This window comes from Genypterus blacodes, unplaced genomic scaffold (assembly GCF_046128005.1).
Source record: "Genypterus blacodes isolate CSIRO-AG114 ecotype Tasmania unplaced genomic scaffold, CSIRO-AGI_Gbla_v1 ptg000031l_1, whole genome shotgun sequence".
In the NCBI taxonomy this organism is placed as follows: Eukaryota; Metazoa; Chordata; class Actinopteri; order Ophidiiformes; family Ophidiidae; genus Genypterus; species Genypterus blacodes.
This window is the reverse complement of record NW_027466844.1, coordinates 554,990-564,015: the sequence shown is the minus strand read 5'-3', so window position 1 is coordinate 564,015 and position 9,026 is coordinate 554,990. Positions and strand designations below refer to the sequence as shown.

Below are 9,026 nucleotides of genomic sequence, written 5' to 3'. Positions count from 1 at the left end.
TAGAGAGAGAGAGAGAGAGAGAGAGAGAGAGAAACAGTCGAGCGGCGAGAGATCAGTGTGTTTGTGTGTGTGTGAGTGTTTCTGCATGTTTCTGCATGTATGCTGGTGTGGGAGGGCAGTGCGGGTGTTCATTGTGTAAAGCCCATTATGCCTTAATTGCTGTACATGTGTAATTAAGGCAATCTCTGAAAGCCTCAGTATGAGGTTCTGGGTGCGTTCAGAGGCATTTATGCCCACCAGAGATTTGCGAAAACAAAAGTGCTTATCCACACTGCCGCCCACTCAAACTAACGCGGACCTCCACTCGCCTTTGCCAAAACATCCGCCTCGGTCGGGGCTACGATTGCTCTCGAGTCGTCGGCGATCTAGCCTGCCGGGTCGGGTTTGTTTTTTTTGAGCTTCTACAAATGAACAAACATCTCCGACCTTAATCCCCGTCACGACTGTTCACAACTTTTCTCTGCTTTATAATTGGGGAAGAACTCACGTAATGTTGATATTGAGTGCATACAGGGTGTGTGAACCGATGCTGTGTGTGTGTGTGTGTGCGTGTGTGTGCCAACAGAGCCCACTTGGAGGCGAGTGCAGAGCGCTGGTCTCGTCTGCTGGGCCTTCTGGAGGAGCTGTGGAGGTGGATCTGCCTCAAGGATGAAGACTTGGCCAAGCAGATGCCAATCGGAGGAGACGTGCCCACCTTGCTGCAGCAACAGAACCACTGCACGGTGCGTACCAACCCGGGCGAGTCCGTTCATCACCCCATGCTTAGCTCTTATCTGCGTGTTTTAAAAGTCTTCCATGCGTGTTCAACAACTTGAATCATAACTTCTGACCCTGTTAAGAGCAAACTTTTGCCCTTAAAGCCTGAAAATTGGAGGCCTTTGAAACACTACAAGCTCAGAAATGTACATCGTAACATCCTAGCATTCTTTTCCCAGTAGTTCTTCAGTTTCTAGAGGCGAAAATGTTAATTTGTAGATAAACTTCCCTTTAATCTGCTTGCATTCACACTCAATGCGGTGTGAATGTACTGCAGCGGCGGCGACATTAATAAGCGGCGCGATGGCCGTTATCGCTGTTTGCATAATTCCATAATTGCGAGACATTAGTCCTCCGTGTTGTTGCTTGCATCATTGGCGTTTATGGCCACGATCCAGATCATGACTCCACACACTCGCCCGGCCGTGGCCAGTAGTTTGGCTGTGTGTTCTCTTCTTCTTCTTCTTCTTACCGTCGTTATTTGTCACCCTCATATCACTCTGTATTGTTTAATTCCAACAAGCAATCCACCGCGTCTCTGTTCGCACCTCTTGTCACCACGGCGATCTGTCATCTGTGGCCCCTCCACACTGCATTTATGATGTAACCGCCGGTTGTTGTGATGGCGCATCGGCGTGTAATTGCTTTCAGATAGATGACGTGGCCTGTGGCTGGTGTTTACCCACAAGTCCACTTGCTGACGCCGCCGCCGTTGACATCATAATGGCGTTCCTCTGGCCTCTTTCTCTCTCTCTCCCCCTTCTCTCTGTCTCTCTCTCTCCCTTCCCCGCACGCTACTATTATTTTGTTCGCCCAGAGCGCCCCGGAGTGTAAACACGCGTGCAGTCATGCGTGGGAACGGGATCGCAAACACGGCGAGCCAGATCAACCGACGTGCTCAGACACAAATGCGAAAAAAATGGCGGACACTCTCGCTTTGACGAAATAAATGTTTCTATTCATCATTTCAGGTCGTATCAATCATACTAAATGTTGCTTTTTTATTGATTGATATTGCCGGGAATGCACATTAAAAGAGATCAGTGTGATACTGCCGTCATTCTCCTTTCAGTGGCCTATAAAGAATGGAATGTTTAAGAAATAATGTAATTCTCTCTCTCTCTCTCTCTCTCTCGCTCTCTCTCTGTCTCTGTCTCTGTCTCTCTCTCTGTCTCCACGGAGCACTTTAGCCCGTCAGGAGGAATGTCTCTTTGTGTCTCTGTCACTCAGCCAGCACTTCCTGTCTCTCTCTCCCTCCTGCTCCACCGCCAGTGCCTCTCATCGCGTCTTGCCGCATTAAACCACGCAGGTTTTGTCCTTCAAAGGCGGCGCAGGGCGGGTCGAGATCGAGTTTCACCGGTGCACTTACCTTGGCAGACACAAAAACGCACGGCTAAAGTCTCCCGTAACTAGGGCAACAGTGATGCTGATGAACTCACCAGAAGGCAGATTTTGAGCTTCTTCGACTAGAGTTTGGTTTGATTCACCCTTGTGTTACTCTCACCTCCAATGTGAAGAGACTGAATGCCGCACAGACGTGAATGGAAATATGGAACACAGACTCGGGAAGAGGAGAACATAGCTCTCCCGCCTCTCCACCTTGCCCTTCCTTTCCTCGTGACCCTCTTCCGCCTCTTCTCCCGCTCTCTCTCTCTCTCTCTCTCTCTCCCCCCTCCGTTGAGCAGTTTATCCTCACCAAATCATTTCTCTCCCCCCCAGTCTTCATTCCCAGCTCCTCGGATCCTAACAGCGGTCGGAATGTGTAATAATGGAGCGGCGGAGTTGAAAGCGAGGGAGGCTCACTTTTCATTTCCACGACGTTATTTTCACTTTCTTCCTCTGTACTCTTAATGGATTGGCCTGGAGGTCTCACCGACCCTGAGAGGGGCCGAGTTACACAAAGGCACCGGGGCTTTGAACACGTCACGCTCCATTACTTACACACACACACACACACATCTTCGGTCACTCACTGACACACACACACAGTAAGTTGGTATTTCTTGTCATCTTGTCGTCTCCGTTTGCTTAAATCCAAAGAGTCCTTTTCTCTACTCCTCCTCCGCCTCTGTCTGCTTTATTGATGTGTGTCTTGTTTGGCCTGCTGATTTGGCCCTAATAATCGCTTTTGTTAATTGTACATTCAATTATCCAATAAAAAAAGGCCTTCGTCAGCGTCCGGGCTGATTAAAATCCTCCCATCTGCTGTACTTAATGAACGGCTCTTAGGGCAGGAAGGAGGGAAGGAGCGAAGGAGGGATCAAGCGTCTGCAGGCTCTTTTAATGACTCTTATCTCTCGGCAACAGTTGTCTCTTTGTCTCCATTGTGAGGGAAAAGTCACGCGTCCACGTCCCAAAGCTCCTTCAGTCCTTCCAGATAAAAAGGCGAAGTATGAAGACAAACAGGAGGAAGCGTATTTCTGTTTAAAGGTGTTTTCTTTTTCCCCTCAATACACGGCGTGATAAAGCAGCTTTAGCAAAGCGCCGCGCGTGCTAGCTAGCTCCATCATCCTGCCGCCATGACTAATTAGCGCCATTGGCACCTGGACGGACGGGTCGTAAAAAAGGGAAACAAAATGAATTAAGTGCCGAGCGTTAAGACGGCACCTTATCTTTCCCTGAACTCACTTTGAAATATGGGTCGTCCGACTACCTAGCGGGAACTTTTTAATTGTTTTCTGCTGCTTCCGTGACGCGGAATGTCGGCACTTCACCCCCACACACACACACACACACGTCGCAGTCTTGTGTTGCTGGCTGGATCTGTGTTGGCTTGGCTTGGCATTTTTATATTTAATGAGGAATAATTCAATAATAATGACACAATATGGCGAAAGAAGCTCGTGTGCATTAATATTTAACTGCATAATTTATTTTTCATCACATTTTGTTTGCATTTACGGCCCATCTGCAGTTATTTTACAGCCTGTAGATGTTAATAATTTAATACACTTTAGGATGATTAAGTAACTTCTTAATAGGCAATAGCTGAAGCTCAATTCCAGCTTGATTTAATTAGCAGTTATTCATTTCCTACATGTTTTTTGTGTTCTTTTTGAAATGCCACCAGTTGCTTGTCGCTCTCCAATCTGACATTTGAAGGAGCGATGATCAGTCTTGGTTGCAGGATGCCGGCATGAGATTGAATTTGCTTCCAACGGCGGCGGCGGCAGCTCAAATATTTGCCTCTCCGACGTGAAATCTTCCAATTATCTCTTGTTTATCAACGCGAGGGAGAGATGAGCGCTGGAGTTTAGCGACAGATTGTTTGTCCATTGATCCCGCTGTACATTTTCAAAGCAAAAGATTTGAGAGAGTGAATGTTTTCTTATTAGGATTGATTGACAAAGACTTTAATTAAAAGCGCTTTCAGCCCGAGCGACGGGAACGCTCGGGAATGGGACTCTTGGCCTTTTTCTCTGTATGTATAGAACGCTGTTGAATCGTTTCGCGGATGTGTGTCAGCGACTATTGTGAAGGCCGCTCGCAGCCTTCTATTGAGAGCTGCTTTCAGCCGGATTGTTTCCCTTTGGAGGTAAATGAGGAGCGCTGTGATCTGGTGGCACAGGCAGAGAAATTTTGTTTCCGCAAAAGGAGAGAAACAGAAGAGGGAATGTTTTTGGCAGTGCTCTGAAAGAAACTGTGTTGTGATGTTATCTTATCGCCTCGGCAGCACAGGGATACGCGGTGATATGAGGCTGCTGTGCGAACCTGTGGGGGGTAAAGGAGGGGGGGGGGGCGTCACACTCCACACACCAAAACCAAGGTCACAATCGCTCATTGGTGACGAGATACACGCCATATTGTTGGAGTGACACGAAAGAAAATGTCATCCTTGAAGCATCACATCCTGTTTCCTTTCTTCTCTGACCTCCACAAATCTCCGAGGAAGCGCAGACGCCGTTATTTACTTCTACCAGTCGGAACTGATCTTCGACACAGGCAGCCATGTCACATCACTCGCGGGAGCTACTGGGATTTACTCCAAAGGAAAAGCTTTTAGTAGAACCTGAAAGCAGCGCGTGCGTGCTTGCTTGTGTATCTGTGTGTGACTACGTGCGTTTGACAATGGCGTCCTCCTGTGACACTCTGAGGTTTCACTAAAGAGAGTTACGTTAGTGTTAAGGGGAGAAGGTCTTTAGTTCTGGCATCTGTCTAAAGTGCGGCGACTCCCCAGGGCTGAATGGCAGACGGAGACCCCCCTCTCCCTCCCCCCCCCGGCAGAGTGAACGGGGAGGCATCACTTTGTTGAGTCTTTCTGTGTTCTCTCAAAGACGACGCTGCGGAAAACCTGCAGTACGTCTTTTGACAAAGCCCAGAAATAAAACCCGTGGTAGATGCTTCCAGCACCAGACAGCAGCAGCTTCATACGAGCACGGATCATTATACACGCGTGTGAAAACAGGTCATCGTAAATGGGTCGTCACGCCAGTCTGCTTGATCGTGTTTAGCAGCAGGAGATTTGGTTTTGGTGTGATTTGCATGTCCTCGTAGAACTAAAATTATCCTCTGGGTAGAAAAAGACTTTAATTTTGAAATGTTTGTGGTTTCGCCAGTGACAGGTCGCTGAAAGGGGGGCTGACACGACGCTTCTCTTAGATCACATCTCTGAGCCGATTTTTGTCTTTGATCTGAGGCTTTTTAGCGGCAATATTGAAAAGGGGCGGGGCTACACTCGTATAATCCAAGCCCCCGCGTATGTGGGATTGAAACCGGCATCACCTGATCCGAGTTATCCGACCAGGAATGTGTCCGCAAATGGCTACAACGCAGAGATTTGGAAGCAATATGGCGAGAATGCCTTCGCCTATAGGCCTTCACACTCGATTCAACCGCCGCTAAAGCCTCATTTAAATCACAAAAGCATCTGTCTGTGCATGACTGAGGGTGACAAGTGGGGAAAAAAAGTTTTCAGTGGCCTTATAGCTTAACTCCCAACCCCATACTTTCTTATCTCAATCCCCCCCCCCTCCCCGCCCGTACGCCTCCTTCCTTCTCCTCTTTCTCAGCCGCCTCATTCACTTCCTATCTCTCAAGGTCCTCTCTGTGCCACCTGCCTATTATGTTTCCTCCATAGGAGTTGGGAAGAAATCACTGGAATGGAGCAAACCATTCATTAGAGGGGATGATTTAATTTGTCCTGGGCAGGATGCTGCATATGTCAGCATGAGGGTGTGTTGTGACACAGCAGGGGGCGGGGGGGAGGGGATTGTCATTGCAGTGGTTGAAACTTAAGTTTTCCAGGTATATTTACTTTCTAATCTTATTTGAAAGGAATATGTTCATCTCAATCAACTGTTGACGACTCCTATCTTCTTACGCCAACGTTCCTTTCCCCTTTCTCATCTCATCTTTCACATCTCTGTGGTTCCACTTCCTCACCTCAGGCACCACTTAAGGGCCGGAAACTTGAGAATCTTGAATGGAAATCTGAGAATATTGACTGAAGCTGGAGAATATGGAATGACCGTCTCACAACATTCAGTAAAACTCCGACTCCCGATTGAAATCTGACACCTGCTGCACCCTGGCACCACCTTGTGTTTCCGGTATCTAAGGTGACAGTAACGGAAACCAAACAGTGCCTTAATTGGGGTCACACAAGGTTCATTCTAGTTTCTTTAAATACATAGGGTTGGTTTCCCTTTGGAACATTGTGTGTAGACATTTGGATATTCATTGTGGTCGTCCTGACGGCTTAAATCTGTGTTTGGCCCGACATTGCTCACTCAACCCGACATCCAATCTCTGCCGTGTCATTTTCACTGCGGCCGCGTTTGTTTGAGAAGTGCGAGACGTTTTCATCGCCATACGTCCCATCTCATCAGCTTACAGCATGTGGACGCTGCATTGTCCCCCCAAAGCAATCACACACTCTGCTAGGCAATGAAGTCCCTTGGGTGGGAGAGGGACGGGGGGGGGGGTCTCACTTACATTTAAACAAGAATAATTATACTGGTGCATGTCGCCCTTGTTCCCACGGTCCAGTTGTATCGCCTGCGGTGACACGAGGTTAAAAGTCCCTCGCAGAGAGCACAGGATACTGTCTCTGTGTGTGTGTGTGTGTCTGCTGGAGTGTGTGCATAGTCACGTGTGCTAATTTACACTGTACCTGAGAAGGATGTGCGGTATTACTCGGCCGCTGTGTAACGACAATTCCTGCAGGGAATCTCGTGCTCAGCAATTCACTTCATTCTGTGGGAACGGTTCAGTTAATTTCATCGCAGCCCTGTGGAAATGTCTGCTTTGACCCCGATCTCGCCTTCAGCCGCCAGTCTCCTCTCCCGCCGCTCCCGCCGCTCGCCCTGGCAGGCGTTTCATTTCATCAAGGAGGCAGAGAGAATCGTTATGTTACACCCTAATTATCCTTTGATAGGGTTTGCCTCTGCGTCTATGAGGTGAAGGAAGAGGAGCGGGCCTATAATGTGTGTGTGCTTAGGTGCAGCACTCCATCCAAATGCACCGGGCTCACTTAAGTTATTATAATATTATACCTTATTGCCCATTTTCCCTCCATCTTCATCCATCAGTAATGAATTCTGCTCCGTGATCAACAATGATGATGCTCTCGAGAAATTACGAGGGGAAGAATAACAGGATGAGGTGCATAATGAGCGCTCACGCAGGGAACTTTGGTGCTTGTAGGGTCTAATAATGCTTGAAGTGATCGTGCCCTGCTTTTTTCACACAGGCGCTGTGTTCAGAACTGAAGGAGCGGGAACATTTGGTGATCAGCACCTTGGACCAAGCGCGGATGTTCCTGGCCGACCAGCCCATCGAGGGGCCCGGGGAGCCGCGCAAGAACATGCAGCCCAAAAATGGTTTGTTCACACAAACACACACACTCCTCAATTGTCACAGACATTAAATGCAGCATGTCTGCTCCAAGTGTCTCATTCCTACAACTTCAACCCTCCAACTCATGCCAGATCTGAGGGTTCACCCCAACTTGACCTCAAAGCCATTGACCTCACATGACTTCTTAGGGTCGGGTCGTCTAATGAAGCCTCTGGCGTGAGCGACATGCACCTCCCAGGAATGCACAGCTGCGTCTGACACACTGCTGCGATGTGACTCGGTCCCCTTTAACCAGATTAGAGGGGCTTTTGTCATTCGGGACGTGATGCACACCTGTCTGGGTTGAACACGTTTATTTTGCTCCACTTTTGAGTTCAGGGTGTCCTTTAAATGTCATCCATTCAAGTGTTTACGCTCCGGTGTAATCAAGTATGTAAAAACCGTGAAGCGACTCCTTTCGGGCATTTGCGCTCCATCTTGTCTGAATGACGCGGGGAGATCTCAGTGAAGTCAGCACATTTACTGTCAAACTACAACCCCCCCCCCGCTGTGTAAATAATTAAAGTGACCCAAGGGTGCAAGCAGGAGATGTGGCAAGCCTTTAGAGCGCAGAGCGACACAGCACTTATCTGTGATCCGCAGATATCAAATTGTCACCTCGTCACATGAGTAGATAAAAAGCAATTATGAATCAGAGGCTGAGTCCATTTTTGTTTTGTTATTTGCGCGAACCCCCACATTTGTCCATTATAAAAGAGGGAGACTGTCGCACTTTGGCAACGCAGAGGAGGGAGGGAAAGTGCAGGCGAAGATGATGATTCTGTCACCGTCTCTCCAGTCAGACTTCAGACAAGACACGTAAACAAAAAGCCACGTGACTTTCGAAGAAGTTAAAATTGGTAGTTTGGCACCGGGTGGGCCAATTTCTTTCACTCCATCTCTCTGATGTGTCACAATTATCCCGTCCTCTCACCTCCCCTGCCTTCGCCTTGCCCATAATTTCATCTTTTCAACTTTTCATCTTAACTACCTATTCCCCCCCGGTCCTGTTTGCTTGCTTCCAACCGCCCCTCTTCCTCTCCCTCTCCCTCTCCCTCACTCTCCTTTACTTACCTCCCTCCTCATGTGACCCCCCCCCCCCCCCCCCCGTGCAGACCTCACGCCGGAGGAGAAGGCGCGCGTCCTGGCCCGGGCCATCCGCAAGCAGACGGGTGAGGTGATGGAGCGGTGGGAGCGTCTAAAGGGACACGTGGGCGGCTGGCAGAGTCAGGTGGAACGAGCCTTGGAGCGACTCCAGGAACTGCAGAGCTCAATGGACCAGCTCGACCTCAGGCTGACCCGCGCCGAGGAGGCCAAGGCAACCTGGCAGCCCGTCGGGGACCTGCTGATCGACTCCCTGCAGGACCATATTGAGAAGACAATGGTGAGCTGGAAACGTAATCGCTGTGTTTTTGCGTTATCACTGCATCAGC

At 49.0% G+C, this 9,026-nt stretch overlaps 1 protein-coding gene across 2 annotated transcripts in view; it reads left to right on the top strand.

Moving 5' to 3' along the window:
• The first annotated feature begins 570 nt into the window (after window positions 1-570).
• Window positions 571-9,026, top strand: part of utrn (utrophin) — a 47,594-nt gene continuing 39,138 nt past the window's right edge. For both annotated transcript variants that reach the window (XM_076145853.1, XM_076145852.1), the window contains exons 1-3: window positions 571-722; window positions 7,448-7,577; window positions 8,709-8,977. In XM_076145853.1, the coding sequence (XP_076001968.1) occupies window positions 669-722; window positions 7,448-7,577; window positions 8,709-8,977 (453 nt within the window). In that variant the 5' untranslated portion in view covers window positions 571-668. The remainder of the gene's footprint in view (window positions 723-7,447; window positions 7,578-8,708; window positions 8,978-9,026) is intronic.